Source organism: Phacochoerus africanus, chromosome 1 (genome assembly GCF_016906955.1).
Source record: "Phacochoerus africanus isolate WHEZ1 chromosome 1, ROS_Pafr_v1, whole genome shotgun sequence".
Classification (NCBI taxonomy): Eukaryota; Metazoa; Chordata; class Mammalia; order Artiodactyla; family Suidae; genus Phacochoerus; species Phacochoerus africanus.
Genome location: NC_062544.1, coordinates 110152012 through 110177430, shown reverse-complemented (window position 1 = coordinate 110177430; position 25419 = coordinate 110152012). Strand labels below are relative to the sequence as shown.

General features: G+C 56.0%; 1 protein-coding gene across 3 annotated transcripts; it reads right to left on the bottom strand.

Moving 5' to 3' along the window:
- Nucleotides 1–1393: 1393 nt before the first annotated feature.
- On the bottom strand, nt 1394–24004 carry PTH1R (parathyroid hormone 1 receptor). Of its 3 annotated transcripts, XM_047772390.1 has the most exons (15): nt 23847–24004; nt 22696–22818; nt 11250–11352; nt 9252–9374; nt 7534–7644; nt 7304–7422; nt 7042–7136; nt 6672–6864; nt 6021–6174; nt 4360–4420; nt 3715–3781; nt 3340–3434; nt 2562–2703; nt 2413–2454; nt 1394–1918 (listed from the first exon to the last, which is right to left on the bottom strand). In XM_047772390.1, exons 2-15 carry the CDS (start codon nt 22768–22770, stop codon nt 1541–1543), a joined length of 1758 nt encoding a protein of 585 aa, XP_047628346.1. In that variant the 5' UTR covers nt 22771–22818; nt 23847–24004; the 3' UTR covers nt 1394–1540. The 3 variants fall into 3 exon arrangements, with proteins under 3 accessions (XP_047628346.1, XP_047628336.1, XP_047628357.1); XM_047772380.1 differs by lacking the exon at nt 23847–24004 and having other exon boundaries at nt 22696–23096; XM_047772401.1 differs by lacking the exon at nt 23847–24004 and having other exon boundaries at nt 11250–11686; nt 22696–22730.
- Between the last annotated feature and the right edge of the window lie 1415 nt (nt 24005–25419).

Below are 25419 nucleotides of genomic sequence, written 5' to 3'. Positions count from 1 at the left end.
GCCACCAGCCCGCACAAGGCTACTGCTCCCTTGACCCCTGTGTAACCTCCTCTGGTCTCTACATAGGAGTATGTTGCTCAGACCTTGTTGCACTCCCTCTAGAACTTCTGATGACTTGCAGCATTCACGGGAACCCTTGATGCCCAGCCTGGCTTAGCAGCCTCCAGGTCCTGTTCTGTGCCTCTCACACCATTCCAAGTAGGTCACGTCACGTGGAGCACCACGAGTGCACCAGGCCTTTGGACAGGTGTGTGCCCTGCCCACCATCTAGAATGGCAGGTGTGCTGGACCTGAGGCTGCTCTGAATATGCTCATAGCACCCACCACCTAAGTGAGTTTGTGGTCCTAGCCTCATGACCACTCTCCTGGCCCTCAGTGGAGGTGGGGGACTGGGGGTGTTGGAGATGGGGAGCACTTCCAAGATCCTGAGTTCATGGAGAAGAACAAGCGTTTAAGCTGGACGTAGAAGGAAGGGCCGGGCAGGGGCACTGGCTTAGGCAAAGGCCCAGAGATGGGGCCATCTTCAGGTTTGAGCAAGTAGTTTGCTCTGGCCAGAATACGGGGTGGAGATGCAGTTGGGTCAGTTCTAAGAGTGTCAGGCTGAGGAGGGCCTGTGCCATTCTAGAGCCCAAGACGGGTGGGCAGGGGCTGAGAGAGCAAGAAATGTGGTGAGTGGGTGTCAGGTGGGGATGCTAGTGACCACCTAGTCACTAGTGGATCCCTAGTGAGTGGACATGCCAAGTCTTTCAGATACCCAGCCAAGCCAGCCTCTGGGCTCAGACCTCTGGCTCCCCCACAATTCCTGAGCCACAGCAAAGACCCCAGGCCACTTGGCGCTGCCCTGTACCCTCTGTCTGATTGCTAGAGGTGTGTCAGGTCCAGGGTAAGGGCTAGGGTCACTTTGGAGGGCTCCCTTGCGTGCACAGTGTGGCGACTAGACAGGCAGGAAGGGCCTGTAGCAGGGTCCAAGGCTTGGGGGTGTGCCCAAGAACCCAAGGGATCTGCTGTCAGTCCTGGGTGACTGTGACTAAGGGCTAGCAGGAGGAGAGATAGCCCAGAGGAGCTGGGCCAGAAGCAGCGTGAGTCCCCCATGGAGCCTGGGTACAAGTGCAGGGAGCAGTCGAGTTGGCAAGTGGAGGCAGGAAAAGGCTGGGGCCCTATTCCTGCGTGGGTCCAGTGGGGCACTATGTGACCCCAGCAGTCCTGAGCTTCTCTAAGCCTAGACAGTGGCCTTTCCCAGGACCTTTCTGCTGGACTCTGCCCTGACCCCCAGGGACTGACCTTTGTTTCCTAGACCCCCTTCTGAGGTGGGACCAAGACTTCCTCCATGGCTCCCAGGCCCTCCCCTCCTGGAATGAATCCCCAGTTCCGGCCACAGGAAGCCACACACTGCTTCCTTTTCCTTTTTTTTTTTTTTCATTTTCTTTTTTTCCTGTTTTGTCCTCCAGCTCCCAGCCCTAAGTAGGCAACTGTCCAACCACGTGTCTCTTGGTCAGCCTGTCCACCCTTATGTCCACAGGTCCAACCCTTGGGTCCCCGATCACATGACTGTCTCCCACTCCTCCTGCAGCAGAACAGATGGCCTCTCTGGCGCAGAGGCCTCCTCATCCAACCCTGAGCAGGAGCCGTTGAGGAACCCATCATCCTTAGGAGAGGCCACGACAGGGGGTGTGGTCTGGAGAGCTGGGGTCTCTGGCTTGGTGTGGCAGGGCAGCTGGGGGTGGCCATTGGTGGTGGCGGCAGGCAGCAGGCGGGGGCTGAGGGGCAGGCCAAGTCCCGTGCGGGGCCCCACATTGGTCACACTCGTGTGAGACACCATCGGACCATAGCTGTAGCTGCTGCTCCCACTACGTGCCTTGCGCTTAAAGTCCAGTGCCAATGTCCAGCGGCTCCAGGATTTCTTGATTTCAGCCTGTACCTGGGATGGCAGCAGGCGGGTGGGTGGTCAGAGGTGCCCCTCACCTCTCTGCCACATGTCCCCAACCCCAGCAGTGACCCCATCCCTGGTCCTACAACACTCAGCACTGGATGGAAACAGAGGCACAGGGCATTACTAGAAATTTCCAAGGCCAAGAAAAATCCCGTCATTCACAGACCATGGTGCCTGGCTGTAAGCAATTGACACACCCAGAATCTAGAAGGCTCAAATGGCCCCAAGGGTGCCGAGTGTTCAGTCTGGATGACAGACAATTCAAACATGGGATCGGGAAGACGCTTGGCTATGCCCACAAACCCTAGCACATCCTGAGCCTGAATCATCTGGAAAGACACCTCTCTGCCTTCAGAACATCCTTAGAGATGTTCTTAGAGGAACAAAGAAAGAACTAGGCAGAAGAATGAAGGAACAGGACTTAGGAACCCCCTGACACTTCTGCATCCTCCCTGCCTCACCCAGTGCAGCCCACCGCTTACCTCGCCGTTGCAGAAACAGTATATGATGGCAACAAAAAATCCCTGTTAGAGAGAGGGTAGTGGGTCAGGGCCCAGAGCTGCATCTGGTGAGGGTGGAAGCAGCCTCCCCACCCTGCCCACTTCTCCCACCCTCAGAAAGGGCTGCTCACCTGGAAGGAGTTGAAGAGCATCTCGTAGTGCATCTGGACTTGCCAGAGCGTCCCTGAGACCTCAGTGTATGGCGTAGCCATGAAGACGATGTAATGGACGCCAAAGAGCGGCATGAGCACCAGTGTGGATTTGAGCAGCTTCCTGGGCCAGTGGGGCAGGCGGGTCAGTGTGGAGCCACTTCCCCCTCAACAGGCACTGTGCAACCCCACCTACCCACTTCAGGCTCCAGAAGCCACTAAAAGTCCCGAGGCGCAGGTGGCCAGTGGGAGACAGCCCATTTCACCTGAGCCAGTGATACTTTGTTGTCTCAGCAGTGTGTTAATAGGGCCCCTAGATTCTGAGGTGTCCCAGAGTGGACCATAAATTATATAGCTCTGTCTCAGGGACCCTCTGTTCCCTCTACTGACATTTACTCAGTCTCCTGTGGCCTTACCCTGGTATCCCACAGCCCCTCCTCAGGTTTCAGCCAAACTTCCATATTCTCAAGGCCACCCACTGCCCACCTGTCCCTTGGACAGCTCCCTAAGGAGAAAACTGGGTTTGTCCTGCCCTCACAGACTCCAGCTTTAGTGAAAGGCCTGGCACCAAGTGGCCTAGGCTGGCTCTGGGGTGTCCCAGGGACCTCCAGAAGCCAAGCAGGATCCCACCACTGCTGGCAAGGCCAGCCAGGGAGTCAGGAGCTAAGTCCTTGACTTGAGACAGGCTCATTCTTGGGGCCTCTGCTTTTGTACATGCTCCCAAACTCTGAGGAGCCTGGGCACAGCGGGTGTGGCTCACCGGTACTGCTGCCGCGTGTCACACCGGCCGGCGTTGGTCTCCCGCAGCTTGGTGGCAAGGACCCGGACAATGTTGATGAAGAGGATGAAGTTGAGCTGTGGGAGTGAGGGAGGGCTGAGTCTCAAGGCTCAGCAGGGTGGAGCAAGGACTCTGGGACCCATGGCTTTGGCCAGGCTCTGCTTTGCCACTGCATCTCCAGGTGGCTCCTTTGGCCCTTAGTTTCCCCATCTGGAACAGGGTGGGGATCAGCTGCTTCGAGACCTTACAGCTCCAACCTTGGGGTCCAGGGAACCCTCTATAGGTCCTTTTCAGAGGCTGGTGGCTGGGGTCCATGGTCCGCACCCCCACCCAGACCTATGGGCACCCCCTGCTCACCACAATGGAGGCCAGGATGGGCACCTGGATGATCCACTTCTTGTTCCCAGAGCTCAAGTCCCAGCACCTGGGGGAGGTTGAAGCATCAACACTCTCCCTCTCCTGTTCCCACCCTGAGCTTTCCACAGAGGAGCTCCACAGCTGTCCCACAGGGCACAGGACAGGGGAATGTCAGAGGCCATCCTTAGAGGTTTTTTTTTTTTTTTGCTTTTTAGGGCTGCACCTGCGGCATATGGAAGTTCCCAGGCTGGGGGGTCAAATTGGAGCTGCAGCCAATGGCCACAGCACACAGCAACCAATGCCAGATCGAGCCACCTCTGCGACCTACACCACAGCTCACGGCAATGCCAGATCCTTAACCCACTGAGCAAGGCCGAGGATCGAACCTGCAACTCATGGTTCCTAGTCGGATTTGTTTCCGCTGAGCCACGACGGGAACTCCCTAGAGGGTTTCTTTAAAGTACCCTCTCATGACCTTGAACAGGTACCCAGCTTGAATCTGGACTGAAAACTCCTAAAACTGGGGTCATTCAGGGCCACGGTACAGGAGCCCTCCCTCCCATATTGCTCCACAGAGGAAGAGGGTGCCAAGTGTGTTTTCTGGCGTATTCAGGGCCTCCTGCTCCCTTCTCCACCTGGACCTACCCGGTGTTTGCCAGAGTGGCTCTCACACTGACCCACACAGCCACGAAGATGGCAGGCAGACCTGTGGGCACAGAGGGGGACAGTGGATGAGGGACTGTACACGCTGTCCTTGATGTCTCTCTCCTCAGCCCACCCTGCCAGTCCCACTCCTCTCATCCCTGACGACTTCCAGTTTACCCCCGCATTGTCTCTAACACCGCTCACCCTGGGCACATGGGCTGTTTGGTGAGCGAGCCCTACTCCTGATGTGCTACCCTGCTGTCCCCACTGCCTCTTCTCAGGTCTCTGGCCCTTAGGACCCAGTTCGGCTCTCTACTCTCATCTTGTTTCTGCATCTTGTACCACACGTGCACCCCTGCTGGGCATTTGCTGAAATCAGGTATCACTAATTTATCCAAGTCCACTCCATCTTGTCTTCCCCTCCCCGAAAGGGCACTGCTCTGGGCCCGGGGTTCCCTGTGAGGGAGGGAGCCTGTTATCAAGGGTTTTCTGTTCCAGCACCCCACCCCCCCACTTTGAAGGTTCTAGCCTCATGGATGAGACTGGATAAAGGGCTACAGGGGAGTCTCAGTGTGCCCAGGCCAGAGCCAGCTTGGTACATTATACCTCTGAGTGAACTTTGCCTCTAGGAAGGAAGCCAAGTCCCCACCACCCTCTACTCCCACATAATTCCTTCTAGGCCTAGTGCTCCCTAGCGAGGGGCAGGGCATGACCTGGGTTTACGTGAGAAAAAGAGCTGTGACTTTCCTGTGTCACAAAGTTCTATGTGCTCCCCTATCTGTGTGCTTCTCACTCACACCGACACCGTCTAGCCCCAGAGCCCACATCAGTTCCTGGAACCAGGCCCAGGTCTCCCCCAGCTCTGGGGCTTGCCATGGGTGAGGTCAAGGTCAGAGTGTCCACCAAGGAGCAAGGAGGCCATGGCTATTGATCTGAGGGCCTCTAGGTGCTGAGCACGGGGAGGTCTCCAGCCACCTGGCCTACCCCTCTACAGTCTGGCCAGTCGCCCCGGAGCCCAGCCAAGCTCTGGAGCTGCCAACAATAATGGACAATTATCGGTAACTTGATCCCAGAGCTCATGGGGGAGGAGTGCAGAGCCCCAGCAACCCATTCTGTAGAGGGGCAGCTGAGGCCCAGATGATGCTAGAGCCTGGGCCTGCAGTTCTGGGCCATGGACTCTAGGCATGGTGGCAGAGGCCTGGATAGTTCCATATAGTGGGGGGATGGGTGGGAAAGCTGGGCTCAGGGTGAAGGGAGAGTCCTAGATCCCAACTCCAGCCCCAGTGTTGGTGTGTAGCTGCCTTCCAACTCCAGCCCCAAGCTGACCTCTGACCAAAGATCCCACTCTGATCCTGAGTGGAATCTTGACCTGAAATTCCTCCCTCCTTCTGGGCTGAGCCTCCACCCCAGGTGATCCTGCCTACAGGTGAGCCCCAGCTCCAGGCTGAGCCAACCCCAAGTGAATCTAACCACAAGCCAAGCCTTATTTTCTGAACCTGAGATGGGGTCAGAGTCACAGAAGCAGGGGCAGACTCCCCACTCGCAGCCCCACATCTGGCACGGGATATGCTGTGTGAGTGCCTTCCCCTCAGTGGCATTCTCTGACCCTGCTGCCCATGGTCCCACCCTGCCTGCACCTCACTGCCCACATGCCTGCATACCCCAGCCGAAGACTGTAAAGCCCCACAGGTACTTCTTCTCGGAGAAGAAGGCCATGAAGATGAGGCTGTGCAGGTACAGCCCCTCCACCAGAATCCAGTAGTAGTTGGTGGCCAGGAAGTAAAGGAAGAAGGTCACAGCAACCCGGCAGCCCACCTAGGAGACCAGCTGGTGTTAGCCAGAGGGCAGGGCGTACATCTGGGGAGGGCTGGGCTGGGCTGAGAGATAGGCAGTAGGAGGGGGCTCCTGGTGAGACTAGACAAGTGCTAGTCAGGCCAGTGAGGAAGGGGCAGACTCTACCAAGGGCAAGGACTGACGGGTGTGTGTGGAAGGGATGTTGTCATGGGCGGGGTTAAAGTGGTGGTGGTTGGGGGGTCCTGGGTCGAGGTGCAAGTGTTAATGAAACTGCGGGAAGGGGCGACACTCACATAGCCCTGGGCAACAGGGGCTGAAAGCAGGGCTGAGAGATGCGAGGGAGAGGGACTCAGTGAGGTGGATGTGAGTGGCCTGAAGCCGGTGGTGGCAGGAGGCACGGGGCGAGGAGGCAGGCAAGGGCGAGGAGGCAGGCAAGGGCGAGGCAGGGTGGGTGGGGCTCCCGCGAAGCCAGCGGTGCCGAGGGGCCCTGGGCGCCGGGCATAATAGGGGGCACTCACGTAGCCGGTGGCGGCGACAGGTGGCAGCGGTGCTTGGGCAATGGCGCGCAGCTCTTCCTCAGTGAGGCGCTCAGCCTCATCGAGCGTGGCGCCCGAGTAGAGCACCGCGTCCTTGACGAAGATGCTCACAGCGCGCAGCATGAAGGACAGGAACAAGTGCATGTGGATGTAGTTGCGTGTGCAGTGCAGCCTCCTGCGGGGCGCGCGACAACATCGTGGGCGGGAGCACGGGGATTCGTGGTGGACTGGCAGGGAGCCGGCAGGCAGTATGCAGAGCATAGGGGTACAACCAAGGGAAGGGGAGGCACCATTCTTTGGCCCCGCCCCGCCCCCCACCTCAGGCCCCGCCCCACTCCTCACCCCCGCCCACCTGAAGTAGGCCAGAATGAGGACAGCCACTGTGAGGGAGGCCAGCGAGACGGAGTAGCCCACGGTGTAGATCATGCCCAGGCGGTCAAACACCTCCTGTGCAGGTAGGGGGTTACTGTTAGAGCCCTGGGACTCAGAGTGCGCCTCAGGTTAAGGGTCAGAGGCCAGGTTAAGGTTGTTGGAGGCGTCAGGACTAGGTCAAGGGTCACCCGTGGGGTGGGGTGGTCTTATTCCCGGTCAGGTTAGGGAGGGAAGGCTCGCACCCGTTCACGAGTCTCATTGGTCAGGAACTTGACACACTCGCTGTAGTTGGCCCATGTCCGGTTGTGGCCGGGAACCAGCTCCCAGCTGCCATTGCGGTCACAGCGTCGGTAGGCGTGGCCTGCAGGTCCATGGGAGGGTCAGGGCAGGCAGAGAGGTCTGGAACTGCTGAGGCCCTGAGCTCCAAGTCCCGGTTTCCCTGTGGTCCCCACCCTACTCCAGACTGCCTTACCTTTATGATTGAAGTCATAAATGTAGTCGGGACAGGGCATGGCCACCACCTCACCTGGTGCCCCCAGCGGCCAGCACAGGATGTGGTCCCACTCTGGCAGGCAGGGGCGCCCTGTGCCCACAGAGATCGACAGAAAAGGTGGGGAATGCCCGTCAGTTCCATGGTTAATGATCCAGAGGAATGAACATACCTGAATGAACACACTGGCTCCCTCCAGGACAGGTGTGCCCTAAGATTAGAGAACTCAAGCCTGGAGCGTTCTGGAGAGAATATATTGAGCCCTTACTCTCTACTGTGTCCTGCACCCACCTGACCTCATGGAATTCACTACAGCCCCTCCGTACAGGTGCTGGCAATGGCCCTAATTTCTGGACTGGAGGGTGGAGGCCAAGAGGGGTGACTGATTTGCCAAGGTCATACAGCCCCAAGGCCCTGCCCTCCTCAGGTGTTCAGCCCCTAGCCAAGCCTCTCTCTTCTCTCTCTGTTCTTGGTCTTACCTTCCAGGTGTCCCTGCAGAAGGGCAAATTCCCATAATAACACTCCCTCTGAGAATGCTTATAGAAGCTGAGAATGCTTCCTATGTGATCCTTGCCCAGGGACCATGGACAGGAGGCAGGAGGTCTAGCTTCCAGTGCCAGCTGGACTCCTGAAGAGCTGGTATCCACCTTCATGGTGGTGTCCACCCTCTTTGCTCTTCAGTTTCTTCACTGGGAAATTGGGATTGATGTGCGCTTCCACCACTATCCAAGACCCGCCCTAAGCACCTGCTATGAGACTCCATTGACTACTCATGGGGGGAGATGTAATCCCCCAAATCTAAGTGCTACTTGTGGGATTCAAGGCAGGGTAACACATCCCACTTTGGGACTCCAGCCTCACAACAGAGATGCTAAGTGACCCTGGAGGGTCTCCAGCCTCTGAATCTTCCACTTTCCACCCTCCAGCTCCCTTCTTCCCCCTTCAGGGCTCTAACCACAGGACTCTCCTGCCACCCTGGAAGGTTGCCTTGATGGCTGGACCCCTCCCAGCTTGGTGAAAGGCTCTCTGTCCTGGGCACCATATTCCCAGCCCCGCCTGCCCAGGCCCACAATTCCCTCTGGTCCCTGGGGAACCACAGGATGACCACAGCCTCCCAGATGTGGCCCATCTGGAATCTGCTGCCCACCCAGCCGGTTCAAACCAGCCCTGTGGCTGCAGCCTGGGCTCTGCTTTTGTCTCTCCTTACCTCCCTTAGGGATAACACAACCCCGCATCTCCCTTCCTCTCTCCTCTTCTGCCCTCCTCATCCCACTGTCTGGCCCCACCCCTTCACAATCACCTTCCTGTCCTGCTCTGTGTCCATGGCCTACCCTGCTATGGGTCTTGATGCTCTCTCCTTTGACACACTGAGTTCCAGTTTCAGAGTGTGGTCCCCTCTCTGTCTCTCCCTGCCTCTCTTTTTCTGTCTCTATGTCTCTGGGTCTCTCCCTTCTCCTCTGTCTCTGTTCTTTGTCATCTCTCTCCGTGGGAGGGGCGTAGCCCTGAGTCCATTCCTGAGGCATGTGGGTTCTCTGTCCACATCTCCTGGGGTCCCTAGTCCATCCAGCTTGCCTGCCCCCTCCCAGCACCTACCCTTCTACAAGAACTGAGGGGTATGAGCTCATATGAAGCTGGCAGAGCAGTGGGGCAGGTGGGTCTAAGTCGGTCTCAAATGAATGCATATGGAAGCACAGACGTACCTTGGTGCCTGCTACCAGTGTCCTCCCCAGACTCAGGATAAAGCTTCCCAGATGCCTTCTCTTTCCTGGGCTTCCCTGATGTGGGCGCAGATGCCCATCCTTTGTCTGATTCCATTATGTCAGCTGGAGAAATTAGGACAGTTGTGGCTGTCAACAGTGCTACTGCAGGAGACACAGGGTACCCTCCTGGCTCAGACTCCCTCTTTGTACAGTGGGGGTCATCCCCTGCCCTGCTGACACCCAGGCTGATGACAGGTAGGGACGTGCTTTACAAACTGTAAAGTGCTTGCCAGGTGCAGAGGTAATCAGAAGGCATGGAGACTGTCAACAAGGGGTTCAAGTGGGAGCAAATATCACTTGGGTGTGGGACCAACTAGTGGGCTGAGCAGTAAATGTGGGTAAGATGTGGGCAGAGATGTTGTCTGACCCGGGAGTTGGAGCCAAAGCCCATGCAGGAGGCAAAGGCCCCACTAGGGGGCGCAGGGCAAAAGTAGACAGTAGTGGTGATGTCAACAGAGAGGTTAAACAGTGAAAAATGAAGCCTGGCCAGAGAGCTGTGTAGGTCAAGGTGGTGTGAAAGACAAGAACAAGAGTGTGCAGTTGTCAAGGGAGGAAGATGATCCCACCTACTCCATCCATTGCCCTAGGATACCCGAGTAAGAGATTCGCAGCTTCCACAGGGACCCTGGACACTCTCCATCTGAGACGGGGCCTGGACTTTCCCTCCAGGGAGAGATGCCTGAGGTCTCCTTCCTCACTGTAAAGTCTTCCTCATTATCTGAGCTACAACCCAAGCCAGGGCCCTCTGGCCTTCCCATTGTTGGGGTTTGTGGCAACAATGGGAAGCTGAGTGCAGACACCCTGGGCTGGGAAGGATGGAGATAGTAGGGTGGGGTGGCATGGGAAGGGAGGGCTTCCACTGTGAACAGAGAAGGGGCAGAGGGAGATGTCTCCAGGCTTCCGTGACTAGGTTCCACAACTAGGTTCAAGACCCAGAGTGAAGGGGACCCACCAGACCCTCCAGACTCTGACTGGGGCAGGGGACCAGGGAGCCAATGGTGGGGCCAGCGTGGGTAGGGCTGTGACTGCAGAGACCATGTGAGTCCTTGTGAGTGGGAGCAAAGTCTGTGGGCTCCAGGGTGTACCACTGTGCACTTGTGTCCTGGATGTGTATCAACATCCCACCCATGAGCAGTCTGAGTGCCGGCTCAGGGGTGGAAGCTGTTCTTGCCCACCAGTCAGGTGGGGTCTGGGTCTCTTCCAGGTAGAGGAGATTAATTAGACAGAAGTCAGAGGCCTGGACAGTTGCTAATGAAGCTCCATTTCCCTTTCCAGGAAATGGTCTCAAGGTAGAGCTTGACATCGGGGCAGGAGCTGTGAAGCCAGGTGAGTGTCCCTCCCAGCTTCACTGTGGTAGGTGAGATGCTGTGTTGGTAGGAGGAAGCCTTCCTGCCCCATCAAGAACCCTTTACTGGCCAGTGACCATGACAGACAGAGTCATAGATCCCCATCAGTATCCCTCTATTCTCCTCCCCTTTCAGCACCATTCCCCTGACCCTGGACACCTCTGCCTTGCCCTTTGCCAGGGGGCCTCCTTCAGAGACCTACTTGTCCTTCTGGACCTGCTTTGGGTACCTCCTCCTTCTCAGGGAGTTGCCCCAGCCCATCCCAGTGGGATCTGGAGCCCTAGTCAGTGCTCTTGATCCTGGTGTGGTGTGCCTCACTAGATCTAAGCCAGTTGGAGGTGATTTGGACAGTAGCTACCTTCATGTCCTCCTATCCCCATCCTGGAGGGGAGGCTTAATGCATCTCGGAGCCTGCTGACTTTAATCTCACCTGACTAGCCCCACTTTTGGTCCTCAATGTACCCTGGCCCCCTTTACCTGGACCCACCCTCCCTTGATGACACTTGGTTCTGCACCTGGGCTCCCACCTTCCTCTGGCCCCACTGTCTCCTGACCTTGTCCCCAGACCCTCCTCCTTTGGTCCTGTCCCCACCTGGCCTCTGCAGGACTTCTTTGAGCCGCTTCTCACATTGGGCCTGGGCACGGTGCAGCAGGAAGATCTGCTCCTCTTTGGTCATGACGTCATCTGCATCCACCTACCAAGCCGAAGTTCAGATTGCAGGCAGGACTTCCCAGCAGAGTGGCAGGCTCCACAACTATCCCAACCTCCTTGAGGGATTTCCCGCTTTCCAAAGAATGTGGGAAATCTGCTTGACATAGCTCCCATTTTACAGATGGGAAGCCTCAGCTCCAAGGGGAAGGGCCTGCCCTGCCAGACAGAAAAAATGGGGAGGGGGGCTGTCCTCGGCTTGCCCGGCAGTAACTCCATAGGCTGCAGCCATGGTCTTGTCTGTTCCCCAGGGGTATGTGAGAAAGGGATGGAATGTCCTAGGATGGATCCTCACAGGATCCTGGCTTTCTGTTGGGGACCTGGGTGGAGAGGGGGTAGATAAGCAAGGGTGAACTCTGGGGAAACAAACTAGGCCTGGATTCCTTCAAGTCCTAGTGCCCTTGGGACCTTGGAAGTCACCATTTTCCATCCTGGCCCTCTCCCCAGTCAGTACTTTCCCCATGAATGGTGAGGGCCTTAGCACCTCCCACCCTCCAGTCCCAAGAGGGAGAGGATGGAGGAATTGCTGGCAAGTGGTCTGGGCTGGGCGGGGCACTCCCCATGCAGGCTGGGGAGTCACCCACATGCATTGCTTATCTGGAAGTTCCCTCCATCCAAGTAGACTCTGTGTTTTGATGAAGACAGGCCTTTGCTCTTGCTGCTCCTTCTCCTGGAATGTCCTTCTTCCCCCTTCTTCCAGCCTGTACTCCCTGAGCATTGGCCGCCACCCACTAGGATTCACTGGCCTCATTTTAAGAAAGGGAACAGGAACATCACTGGGGCGAGGGTCAGTCTCCCTCTGAGCCTCCATTTCCCTGACTTGGGGTTGGTAGTCAGAGGATAAAGGCAGCATCCTGCCCTAGGAATAGCTCGGTGTGTCCAAGCCTAGCCACACCTGAGTGGGACCCACAAGAGGTTAATGCACCCCCTCAGACCCCACCCTCAACCCCAACTCTTGGCCATGTCCCCTCAAACCCTTCAGCACAGAGACATGTCCCATGAGACCTCTCAGATCCAGAGCAGGGCTGTGTCCCCTCAGACTCCACAGGGCACAGCCCTTAGAACTTCAACAGGCAGAGCTGCATCCCCTTAGACATTCCCTGGCAGGGCCGGGTCCCTATGGTCTGAGCGGAGCTTTGCAGGGCGGGAGAATCCAGAGGAGGCAGGGAAGGGAGGCGGCGGTTGGGGAAGGGGCAGGCACCAGCGCATGGGGGCGGGCCGGCCAGCCTGGCAGGTCAAGGAGTCCGCTGCAGGGAGAAGTTAATTGACCGCGTCTCTTGGTGGCAGCAACAAGGGCTTCTAGGGCCAGGGAGTCTCCAGTTGGCTCAGCTGGTCTAGGGTTCTGCTGGTTTCACTTAGCGGAGGCTCGTGCGCCTCTTTGCGTGTGCGTGAGTGGCGGCACATCCTCGAGTGGCCGGTGTCTACACTAGTGTGTGCCCCTGTCTCCATATATTCTCACGTGGGGCTCATCCAGCATGCACATTTGGGATGTGAGCCCGAACTGTCTGTGAACATGCATGTGTGTACTTGTGTTTCTGGACAAAGGTCCGCGTGTGCTGTCTGAGAGTGTGTGATGCAGTTGCTCATTAGCCTGCTTGTCTGTGGGTGTCAGTGCTTCCATGTATCACTGGTGTCTGAGTTGGACCCTGGGATCTCAGCTGGACCCGATGCCCAGGAAGGGCTGGAGCAGATTCTCGTGTGCTCGCTGCTGGCCCCCACAGCTCCTCCAGCTCCCCTATGCCCGGCTATGGCTGAGCAGGCTGGGGCAGAAATAGCCCTGGGAAATGGGGCTTGAGAGAATGGGAGGACAACTCTGGTCTGCCCTATTCCAGCAAGCTCCAAGACTAACCTGAAGTTCTATCATGCCTCTGGCATTGGAAACCCAGGCTGCTGAGAGGTCTGATCCCTGTGTAGCTGCCCTGCCTATCCCATCCCCACTACAACACCCTTTCCTTATTATTTCCACTATTGCAACAAGTACCTCCATCGGTAACCACCACCTTCATCACCACACCAACCATTATCACCTTGACTAACAACTCCAACACAGCCACCATCCCTACCACCAAAACTACCACCAGCGACAGCGGCACTATTACCACTATGAGCACAAAGTACTATTAAGATCAGTATAACCTCCATCAACACCATCACAACTGGTAGAACCTCATGACCATCACCACCACCAATGCTATTTCCAGCTGCACCGCCACCATGAGCATCACCAACCCCTGCAGTATTACCACCACCTTCACCACCAGCACCATTACTACCAAAGGCAATGAGCCCCTAACCCCTGTCAGTACCACCTTTACCGTCATCTTCGTCATCATGCCTCCTTCCCTGCAACCCCAACTCCTTCAGCTCACCTCCACCTCTTTCAAGACAAACGGATAATGCATCATATTTTTTTCCAACTGATTGAAAGCTTCTGAGTGGCTGACTGAGGCTTCTACTAGTAACCAAAGACTGGCACCCCCAATAGACAGACTAGCCCACTCATGTAATTGAGGGTCACAGCTGATAGCCTCGACTGCAGGCAGGCAGTCATGGTTTGAAAACCGCCCATTTGGGAGTTCCCGTCGTGGCACAGTGGTTAACGAATCCGACTAGGAACCATGAGGTTGCGGGTTCAGTCCCTGCCCTTGCTCAGTGGGTTAACGATCCGGCGTTGCCGTGAGCTGTGGTGTAGGTTGCAGACGCGGCTCGGATCCCACGTTGCTGTGGCTCTGGCGTAAGCTGGCAGGCTACAGCTCCAATTTGATCCCTAGCCTGGGAACCTCCATATGCTGTGGGAGCGGCCCAAAGAAATAGCAAAAAGACAAAAAAAAAAAAAAAAAAAGAAAAAAAGAAAACTGCCCATTTGGTAGACTGACAAACAGACAGGTATGCAGCTGGGGGATGACTAGGAACTGACCAACACACCCTCATACAGGGCCAAGGCATCTGCTCAGCCTCCATCTGCTGCTATTGGCTGTACTCTGTGTGTGTTCAAGAGGAGGCACACCTTCTTTTCTAGAGTCTCATTTCCTGGTGGGTCTGAGAATGTCCAGGAGAAGGGAAGGTATGTGCCTCAAGCACCAGATGGACTCCAAACTCCTTCACTCGCAGAGACAGTTCAGGGTGGCCATCTCTGGCCACCCTGAACTGTGCAACCCATTTCTCTGTCACCCAATCAAGGAAGAACTGCCACTGTAGCAAGAAGAATTCAAAGTAGTCAAGAGAGCACTTCCTGAGGAGCAGGGGGCAGCTCCACACCAAGTGCATCCCCACTTGCTATAGAATACGGCTCCCCTGCCTGGGATGCTTCCATCACCTCTCCCTCCAGCTGCACCCTCTCCTCCTCTAAGGAGATTCTGCCACTAGCACTGAAGCTTGAATCCTGCCTCCAGCACTGACTGGCTTTGTATCTTTGGGAAAGTTGTTTAACCCTTGAGCTCTGTTTTCTACCTGTAAAATCAGGGTAATAATAGGGCTGTTGTGAGGATTAACTGAGATATTGAATGAAAAGCTGGGGCAGGAGTGGGACCTATGAAAAGCTGTTATTGCTACTGGGTCCCCCTCATCTAGCTTTGGGTGCCCTGCTGCCAGGCACTGTGGGTGGAGTGGTGGAGGAGATTGTCTGAGTAGATAACTGGGTCCAGGGGGCCAGAGTGAGGGGGGCAGATGAGTGATGGGACTCCAGGGAGGATTGGGAGCAGGGAGCACAGGAGGGGGTCTGCATGGTGAAGTGTGCCTGGCAAGCTACTGGGGTGAAAGGACCTCCCAGTGACTCCCTGCATTTCTGGGTCCACACTGCACTAAGGGGCAGGAGGGCCCCTCCTCTGCTCTGAGTGAGGAGGTCTTATCTCCTGGGAATAATGCAGAAAATGCTGATAGCTGTGATTCTCCTCCTGGCCTGGAGACTCCATCTGATGTCCCCTCCCCCCATCCACCAGCCCCTTTCCCTTCCAGAGTCCGGTTCTTCTTGGCCCAGCTCCTGGTAAGGAGGACTCAGACTTGTATCATTTTAGATCTAGACAGTCTATGCATCTTGGGTCTCACGGCTGAGGACTGAGGGACGTAGGGCGGGGTCATGGCCAGAGTTTAATTAGTCCATACCCACCACTGATGGGGCCACCTAGCCCTGGTGCCAGGGTCTTGAAGCCCCCCTGTCCCCAATATCCCTCCTGTGGTCCTGAGTTTAAGGCTGACTTTCCCAAACCTAACCATCATGGGGTTTGGCTATAGCGCTCTCCCCATGTTCAGCCCTCTAGATAGAACCTTCCTGTGTGTATGATCTGCAGTTTGTAACATGCAGTAATGGGGTGGTGACACGACCTTAGCCCTGAGCTGAAGGAAAAGGGAGAGAGGTGGCCTGGCAGCCTAGAACTGGTATTTGTGGGGCTCTAGGCAGGGTGCAAATGAGGGCTGGAAGCCAGTATGTTGTTTACAAACATAGAAGCTGCTGTCCCAGGGAGAGAGTAATGTGTGGTCAAGAAGCCCGGATGTGCTTCTCATTTCCTGAGTTCAGAAGCTCGAAGGAAGAGAAAAGCCATCTATCTGCTTACTACCCCTCCCACTGAGAGGCAAGTAGCTCTTTCTAACTCAGCTCCCAGAGAAACCCCAATGAAGATTGTACTGGAGCTAGGGATGGAAGTGGCGGTGGCAGTGGGGTAGAGGTGAAGACAGTGAGTGGGGCCATGTCGAGGCTAGTAATGGGTGATGGAGGTGTGATGGTGACAGTGGTGGTGTGGGGAGAGCCAGTTCCATGCCACTGACCAAATGAGGGCCACTCCCCTCGGTTCCTCTCCTAACTGCCAAATTCCACACATTTGCTGTCTGTGATCCCAGACATGCCTGAATTCTCCTCCTCTGGGCAAAAAGAGAGAGGAACTACAAGGGATCCTTCTTCAGTTGCTGATCCCTCAGTCTCTGGGAAAGAGGCTCCTTCTACTGGATGGTGTCAGCCTCAGGGTGCCCTCTTGGGCATCTCATCCAGCTGTCTGCCTGAAGCCAGCCTGGTCCCCTGGGTGATGGCAGCTGTTGGCCTCTTGCTCACTTCTAGGAAAGCAGATTGACCTGTTGTCCATCCCTAGATAGAGTCAGTATCTCCTATCCTGCGAGAGCCCCTTTGAATGTTGGCACCAGCCATTGCCAGGAGCTTCACCTTTGGCTTCAGCGTTGGCACCAGCCATTGCCCTGGAGCTAACCACATCTCCTCCACCTTCTACTACATCCCCATCTTACAGATGAGGCCACTGAGGCTGAGAATCACAGTGAGAAAGAAGAGGGTCAGGAATGGAGCTAAGGTCTGCATGATACTGAAGCAGCAACCCTGGAGGAAGGGTCAGAAAGGAGGAAGTACCTAGCCACCTGGATCCTCTAGTGCCAGTCTCAAAACCAGCTTTCTTCCAGAGTCCTTCTGGTCGGTATCTTTCACTGTGTCAGGCAAGAGCCTCTTTGCAGAGCACCTAAGACAGCTTCTATGAAGGTAATTTGCAGATGGAGGTGGACATGGAGGTGATCAGATGGTGAAGGCAGCTTGTGCTTAGCTCTAACTGGGCAAAGGACAGTTGTACCCTTGTATTAGGAGTAAGCAGAGTTCATACCTCCAGAAAAGCCAGAAAGGAAAAACCTTGGCTAACAGGGGACCCCCCCCCCATCCCCGTGACCTCCTAGCCTTCCTGCACCTCTTCTCCAGGTTCCACTACCAGGACTTCTGGCACCCCCTCCATGTTGTCCCTGCCCCTTGCTGCCATCCATCTGTCTGGCTGGTCTGAGCAGGCTGGGATGAGTTCCCTGTGGGGGACACTCCTGGCCCACCATGCCACTGCTGACAAGTGCTGACTTTTCCTCCCCCTCACCTGGCCTTCCTGAACAGGCTGCCTGTGTTCAGGGCTGGGAGGGGCTGGGGGGAGGCACTGTGACGCCTCTCATCCTAGCCAGCGTGAACGCCTTCAGGGCAGGCAGTGGGATAGCCCAGGATGGCAGCGTTGGTTGCTAAGACCCGGTTGGTCTTCACAAGCGGCTTCTACCTGGGCTGGGGGACCAAGGCCCAGAAGGATGGTATGGCGTCACGTAGCCTGGCCAGCAGAACAGGATTTTACCAGGTCTTACCTCTGCACAAGGCAGGTCCCAGAGTTGGGATTCGTAAAAGTTTGGAGGTTTCCAATGTCTTCAAGAATCTGAGCAAAATTCTGCGCCCTCTCCCAGAAACACTGTATTTTGCAGACAGTATCAGGGGTCTGCAAAATCCCAACCCAACTCTTTCTTTTTCTTGGATATTCTCTCTGAAAGAGCTGCTTTCCTGATGTGGTGGCCTGACCAGGGAGTGTCCCCAGAAGGCCCACAACAGGAATCTGGGGGAGGCCTCTTGACGCCTCATTAAAACATTCCGAAGAAAACCTAAGTTTCTGGGAGGGCTCAGTGCCCCCCCTCCTGCTCTGTCCATAGGAGGTTCCCAGAGCTGGGGCGTGGGGGTGGGGGTGTTTAAGGGCAGGTGATATAAAAAGCTTCAACAAATCAATACGGCAAAAGACAAATAACCCATAGAAAGATGGGTAATGGCTCTGAGCAAGCTATTAGAAGATGGACAATAAACCAACATAAAAGTCCAAAAGCTCATTGGTAATTGGCAAATTAAAATGACAAGAGACAACATTTTCCACCTATCAGAATGGCAAATGTGAGGAAAAGGATCTTCAGACTATCCTGTGAGACAGAGGGTGTGGGGAAGAGACCTCCTGGTCACTCCTAGTGTCGTGTGTATAAAACCACACAGGCTTTTTAGAGGGCAGTTTGGCCATGTCTATTAAAATAAAAAATATGCATGTTCTCAGACCCAGCAATGACAGAATCTAGAAATATCCTACAGGGAAATGGTCACACAGGAACACGAGAGGGCATTTCAAGGAGCTTCCCTACCACTGTCTGGAATCTTTCTCCCTCTGTCTCCCCTCTCCTCTCTCATGCACGCACGCACACACACATGAAAATTATGCAGGAACAATCTAAATGTACATACCTAAGGACTGTTAATGAATCTTAGGTTTTGGAATATTATGCAGCATTTTAAAAAGATAGATTTATATTTACTGACATGAAGACCTCCAAGATTTACCTTTAAGTAGAAAAATGCATAGAGCAGATCCCTATCTACAAACTGCTATCAGTTATTTTAAAACAAATAGAAAATGACAGAATAAAACTATCTACTTTACATGTACACAAAAGGTATCTTTTTGGAAACAAAGAAAAAGTCTGGGAGGACATCCCCAGCCATACTGTTTAAAATAGTTTTCTCTAGGATGGGGAACGAGGTTTGGGAGTAATCAAGAATAACTTCTGTTTAATCTGTATTACTTGACTCTTTTTTTTTTTTTTTGTCTTTTTGCCTTTTCTGGGGCCGCTCCTATGGCATATGGAGGTTCCCAGGCTAGGGGTCGAATCAGAGCTGTTGCTGCCGGCCAATACCATAGCCACAGTAACTCGGGATCCAAGCCATGTCTGCGACCTGCACCACAGCTCACAGCAACGCCGGATTGTTAACCCACTGAGCAAGGCCAGGGACCGAACCCGCAACCTTATGGTTCCTAGTCGGATTCGTTAACCACTGAGCCATGACGGGAACTCCTGACTTGACTCTTTTAAAGAGGGAACATAGTCAAGTATTAGTTAGGAAATTAAAATAAGAAAATAAAAGTAAAATAACCAAAATATTCAACTTCAAAAAAGACAGAAAGAAGAGGAAGAAAAAGAAAACCCACAGAGTAGGACATGAGAATCTCCTGCCAGGATGAGCCCTCACCCTGCTTTGGAGAAAGAAGCTCAGTGCCGGAGTCTGAAGACCTAGATTCTGTTCCCATCTCTGTCATAGACTCACTGCGTGAATCTCAGGGCCCTTTCCTGTAAAATGGGTAGATGAACAAATGGAATGAGAAAACAAACATCTGTGACTGTTTCTAACTCAGAATCTGGGGAAAGCCACTGTTCAATACATGTTGGTTCCTTCCTGTCTTTAAAAGTAAGCCCCTTTGAGTTTCCTTGTTGCACAGTGGGTTAAGGACCTGCCATTGTCACTATTGTGACTTGGGTCACTGCTGTGATGTGGGCTTAATCCCTGGCCTTGGAACTTCCATGTCATGGGTGTGGCAAAAAAAAAAAAAAAAAACCACCCCAAAAAAACAACCAAAGTGAGCCCTTTGGCTGAGTTGCCCCTGGAGCCGGCTGCAGGTGGTTCCCTGGAATCCTACCTACCAGTCTCTCCTGAGCCTGACCTCAAGATCATTTCTCTACACTGAAGGCCTGTTCTCCCCAGCCCCACAAGGCTGTCGTTCAGCCTCTCCCACTACAGTTTCTCCTTCATAAGCATGCATGCTAGGGTGTCCTTAGGAAGAGCATCCTCAAGGATAAGACCACCCCTTGCCCCCAGACTCACAATCTGAGGGCCCATCCCTTCCTCCAAACTTCACCCCACCCAACCCCCAACTGCATAGCTTCTCTTTTCTATAAGGCAAAAGATGGACTAGCTGGGCCTGGTCACAGCCAGTGTCTGCCCAGTGGGACACTTTTTGGTCCCCCAACTATGAGGTTCTTGGAGATGTGAGCCTGGTCCTGGGGCCAGCTGGGCAGGCAGCATACAGTTTTGGTGACAGGGGCTATCAGCTGAGGTGGACAGTGGTACCCCCTGGGTTTAGGAGAGAGACATGGGGATTTCTTGCCTGCATGAGCCCTCACCCTGCTTTGGAGGAAGAACCTCAGTGCAGGAGTCTGAGGATCTAGATTCAAATCCCACCTCTGTTACAGACTCATTGTGTAAACCTCAGACTATCAGCTTCTTGCTGGTTCCAGCTGAGCCCAGGAGGCCCACAGGGTGTTGGGTGACTCTCAGGCCATATCCTCTATCCCTGAAGCCAGAGAGGGTTCATTGCATTCATGGTTTAGGTGTCTAGCCACAGATGTCCTAACAAGGTCCCAGGGCAGACCTAGCCGGGCATCCTTCCTCCTGCCCTACCCTCAGCCTTGGGCCAGGGCTAAGCCAGGCAAATTCTCTGCCTGTGCCTCAGCTTCTCTGGAAATCAGTGTGGGTCCCTGGGAACCTGTAGCCCCTGTCCCCTCATAGAAGCACAGGGCTTGGCACTTGGCTGGCATGGAACGAATATTGGTCATATCAGCTGTGTGAAGGTCTGTTAAAGGGGACAATAACAGGAGTTCCTGTCGTGGCTCAGTGATTAACAAACCCAACTAGCATCCATTAGGACTCAGGTTTGATCCCTGGCCTCATTCAGTGGGTTAAGGATCCGGCATTACCATGAGCCGTGGTGTAGGATGCAGACATGGCTTGGATCCCGTGTTGCTGTGGCTGTGGCTTAGGGCAGCAGCTGTAGTTCCAATTCGACCTCTAACCTGGGAACTTCCATATGCTGTGAGTTCAGCCCTAAAAAGACAAAAGACAAAAAAAAAAAAGAGACAACAATAACAAATCCTTTTTCAGAGGGTTGTTGGAGGGATTAAACTAGTTAATATTGTAAAGTGCTCAGAACAGTATCTAGTGAGTATATAGCACTACAGAAACGTTCATTAAATAAAAATAAGAACACAGACTTGGATACACATGTACTCACAAATATACACACACACACACGGACAACTATGATTCTAAAAGTCATGTAGAGACCCACAGTTTTAGACACATGTGAGCACACACGAGGATTCAGACATTCACACTCACACAGACCCAGAGAATGCCACGCTCAGAGTCCCAAGAGCCCTGCTCCGACACACAGATAGACTCATAGGTCACTCATGCTCATCATTCTGTCTATTCCTTGACAGTCACCTGCACATGTGTGGATACACAGATCACACTGGCTGGCTCTGCACAGTGACTCTGCTCACACGAACTGGGGGGAGCCCTGGGAAAGTTGAGGGGAGGCTGGGGAAGTGGCTCTGGGCCTTGATCTTCACCCATGTTTGGAGTACCCCTGCACAGGGTGATGATCCTCTGAACCCTGGTTTCCCCATCAACGAATCCTTGTATGGGGCGATGTCTTTGGCTTTAGAAAGCCATGCCGTGTGGGCATGGACACCAGGGAATGGGATGTGCTGAGGCCAACAGAGGAGAGAATCTTGGACCAGGAGATTCTTAGGCAAATGTTTCTTTCTTGGTGTCTTTTTACAGATAGGGAAACTGAGGAGTAGAGAAGGATAGCCCAAGGTTACACAGGCATTAGGCAGAGCTGGAGGAATCTAAGAGTTCCCTGCCTGCCAGCCCGGGGCTCTGCCTGGATAGGGAGCTGGTCAGGAGAAGGCTGCCTGCCCGTCTTTCTAGAAGGCAAATAACCCCCACCTGGGAGATGAGGGGGAGGCAGCAGGGGCCTTGAAGTCAGACACACAGGCAGACAGCCTCCTCAGCAATGGCTTGTCCCCTGGGACAGGCATGCTGTGGGTTCTGACTGACTCTTCAGGAGATGGCCTCCAGACCCTGGCCCAGGATGAGGAGGGTGCGGCCCCTTAGAGCCTCCAGCTCTTGGACTCTGCCAGTCTCCCCTATTTTTCTTTGCTGTTCTTGGTCTGTCTACTCCTGGGGAGCTTCCATCCCCACCCCCTTTGTCTCTGTCTCTCTCTTCTTTCTCTAGCCTTATCTCCCATTCTGTCTCTTCTCCCTCTTAGCCTCTGCTCTCAGGAGAGTACAAATGGGGGTCCCCTCACTCAGTGGAGTGCCCTTCTGGCATGTTTCTCCTGTAGGAGTGTTCTATGAGGTCAGTCTCCTTCATGGGACCTCCATCTCTCCTCCATGGCACACCACACCCGACTCCCAGGGCAGACATCTTTCAGTGTGGATGAAGCTGGGCATGTGTGCAAGCATGCGACGGTGAGACCTGGAGGGGTCCTTAAATCCTACCCCCTGACCTCAGACCCACAGCCCTGTGTCCCACACTGCAGTCGAAACTTGCGGAAAACAGAGGCCCCCAGAGCAAAGTCTGTGGGACCATACATCAGAGCCAAAGTCCAGTGTTCTGCTATATCACACTGTCATTTTCAAGGGAGACACAGAGCAGTGATGCTCATAGAAGCAGAAGATAGGAGAATCCTAACCACAGATTTCCAAAACTGGGACCCCAAACCTAACTTTCAGAAATAGGGAGACCTTAGGCATCTGGAACCCAGACTGTAGACACCTCAGAAACAGCAGGCACTGAGAATCACGGGCCAGAGGGGACCCCTACCCAAAATTCAGATTACTGGGGGAACTCAAGCCTCTGACCCTGGGGACCGCACCTCCCCTCCCCCCGGGGACCCCAGAGCAAGCCAGAAGCCTGTTCAGGAGTGCGAGCTGGGGACTTACCAGCGCGTATGCCGAGCTGAGCACTGGACAGCAGAGCAGGAGCGCCAGGCCGGGCGCGATCCGGGCGGCCCCCATTGCCACCGCCTAGGGCCCCGTCCCTCGGGGTTGCAGCCGCCGCCGGCCCTGGTGGTGGTGGTGGTGGTGGGGTACAGAGCTGCCTCAGGCAGGGCTGCCCCGCCCACGTTAGGGCCTAGGGGACCCCGGAGGCCCGGCGGCCCGAGGCCCCGGGGCCCGGCGCGGGGCCCATGCGCCGAGGGCTAGCGAACGAGAGAGCGCAAGGGAGAGGGAGGGAGGGAGGAAGGGAGGCAGCCCGGGGCCAGGCGGGCGGCGGGCGGGCGCCGAGAGCTGCGGAGCTGCCCGTCTGCCTCGGAGCGGAGAAATCACATCCATATGGCCGGGCCCCCCGCCCCCGGCCCGCCCCCCGCGCCCCCCCTTCCGCGCCGCCTTTTCTTTCTCTCTCTCTTTTTCTTTTGGGGAACTAGGAGCTGTGGCTTTGCCCCACGCCCAGTGGGGGTGGGGTCGGGGGAGGGGTTGGGGTCGCGGTCTGCTGGGGGCTCACGGGGCTGTTATTTTTAGCTCCGCGGCTAGCACAAGTAGGGGGACCAAGCGGGGCGGAGGGCACGTTTTGCGCCTCTTGGGGCGTGCAGCTTGGGTACGCGATCCCAACTTTGCAACGACACTGAGCCCTTTGGTGATCCGGCCGCCAGCTCCGTGCTCCTCTGGTCCCTCTGATCCCCATCCCGTCCGCGGCCGCCTACAGCACTCCAGCCCCATCCTCCGCCGGAGCCCCGCCTGCGCCCGTGCCGCTAGAGCGCGCCTCCGGCCGGGACGCTCGGTCAGTCTGCATGTCTGTCAGTCCGTCTCTGGCTCCCCCGGCCGTGGCCTCCGTTCTTCCAGCAGCCCCGAGCTCCGTTTCGGTCACTCCCTCGCTCCCTCCCTCCCCTCCCCCTTTTCTCTCTACGAAAACATTTGCAAGTTTCCAAAAAAGCCACTGAGCCGAGCGGCGCGGGGCTGGCGGCTCCACCGGGTCCGAGGAGGCGCCGCCGAGTGACACCGAGACAGACCAGTCCCTCCGCCCGGATCAGGCCCGGAGTCACCCTACTCAACTCCGGCCCCCCTCCCCTCGGTGCCAGCCCCCAACCCCGACTTACTCCGAGCGCGCCGCCGCGGCCCCCGCCTAGCCATGGATGTCGGGGACCCCCCGACAGCCTCCCCAGGACAGCGCCCCGTCCGCGGCCCCGGGGGAACTTCATGGAGCTCTCGGGATCCCCCCTGGCCGGCCTGGTCTCCAGCGCCCCCCGCCCGGCCCGCTCTCAGAGCCGCCGCCCGCCGCGCGCGTCCCTCGCCTCGGCGTCTGCCGCTCCCCCTCCCCCCTCGGCTCGGGCGCCTCTTCCCTCCCCCGCGCCCTCCCTGGGCCTCTCCCGCCCCCGCCCCCCCACCCGGTCGCCTCCGACACGGGTGTGTGGAGCCGCAGAGCGGAGCTCGCTGCCCCCTGCCCCGGGGCATTTCTCTAGAGGCCGCGGCCGGAGGTTGCACAGCAGCGGGATGTGAGTGTGGAGGGGACGGGGCCGGGGAGCTCTGACATCGGAGCCCGGGAACATAGCCCGGACCGCTGCTGCCGCTTCGTTCTCCTCTCCGGGAAGGCACAGACGTTATTTTTTCTGATCGTCCGGCCACGGCCGGTGATTAGCGGCCCTTAGCCTCAAAGCAGGCCCTCTTCACGGGAGGTACCCCGCCCGCCCGCGGGATCCGTCGGCCCGTGGGACTCCCGCTCAGGCTGGACCAAGATCCCTGGGGAGCCTGCTCTGCCGCCGGCCCTGAGCCTGACTCCGCCGCGGCTCTCCCGCCCGCCCCGCCTTCGCCTGGACCCCCACTCTCGGGAACCTCCCGAGTGGGTCGGTCTGCAGTGCCCTAGACCCGCCCCTGTCCCTGCCTGCGTCTCTGGCCTCACGTCCCGCTCCCTCCCTCCCCAGTCTCCGGGTCTGGGTCTCTCGGAGTCTGGACCCATCCAGACTTGGGGCCCTGCCTCTCTAGCTCCTCATCTTGACTCCACCCCTGGCTGCTTGAGGCCGCAAGACCCCTTACTAAGCCCGGACCCCACCCTGGGGTTCTGCCTCCCTCTCCCACCCCTTCACACCCGCCAAAGCTCTTGGCTGGTTCTGGTCCACTGGGGACTCTCAACTTGGGGGAAGGGCGAAAGGAGACTTTGGGGGAAGGGCGAAAGGAGACTTTGGGGGCAGGGGCCAGACGGAGGTGGGACTTATGTTCTCCCGCCTGGAAGGGGACGCTCAGAGGAGGGGGCCTTGGACGGACACCAGTATCAAGCAGTATCAAGCCGGGAAGCTGAGGTGCAGAGAGGGCCCGTAGGTGCACGGAGCAGAGGGCTTTAAGGAGGGTCAGGTGAAAGCTAATGTGACTGGGAAATATCCAGGTTAAGTTGCAACCCCAGCTCATCCACTTACCAATTGTGTATCCTGGACACAACGACTCTCCTGCTGTCTGAGCTTCAGTTTCCTCATCTGTAAAATGGGGAGCTGACCAGCTCTTTCAAAGGGCACTTTTAACGTTACCATTTTAGTGCCTTCAAGGGTGGTTATCCCTCTGGGTTCCCCAGAGACCCCTGTGCTCTGAGGGCCCTTCAAGCTCAGCCTGTGGAAATTGAGCTCCTTAGAGCCCCAGACCAGTCCTCCATCTCTGGGATGGCCCCTCTCTTCAGTGTCAATG

Bases quoted from the DNA above. Each gene is read 5' to 3' on its own strand.
- PTH1R (XM_047772390.1), bottom strand. From the start codon at position 22,770: ATGGGGGCCGCCCGGATCGCGCCCGGCCTGGCGCTCCTGCTCTGCTGT. The intron at 7,645-9,251 runs GTACGTCTGTGC...CTGTGGGCACAG, and splicing joins CACTGGTAGCAGGCACCAAG to GGCGCCCCTGCCTGCCAGAG. The intron at 1,919-2,412 runs GTAAGCGGTGGG...CTGCCATCCCAG, and splicing joins ACTGTTTCTGCAACGGCGAG to GTACAGGCTGAAATCAAGAA.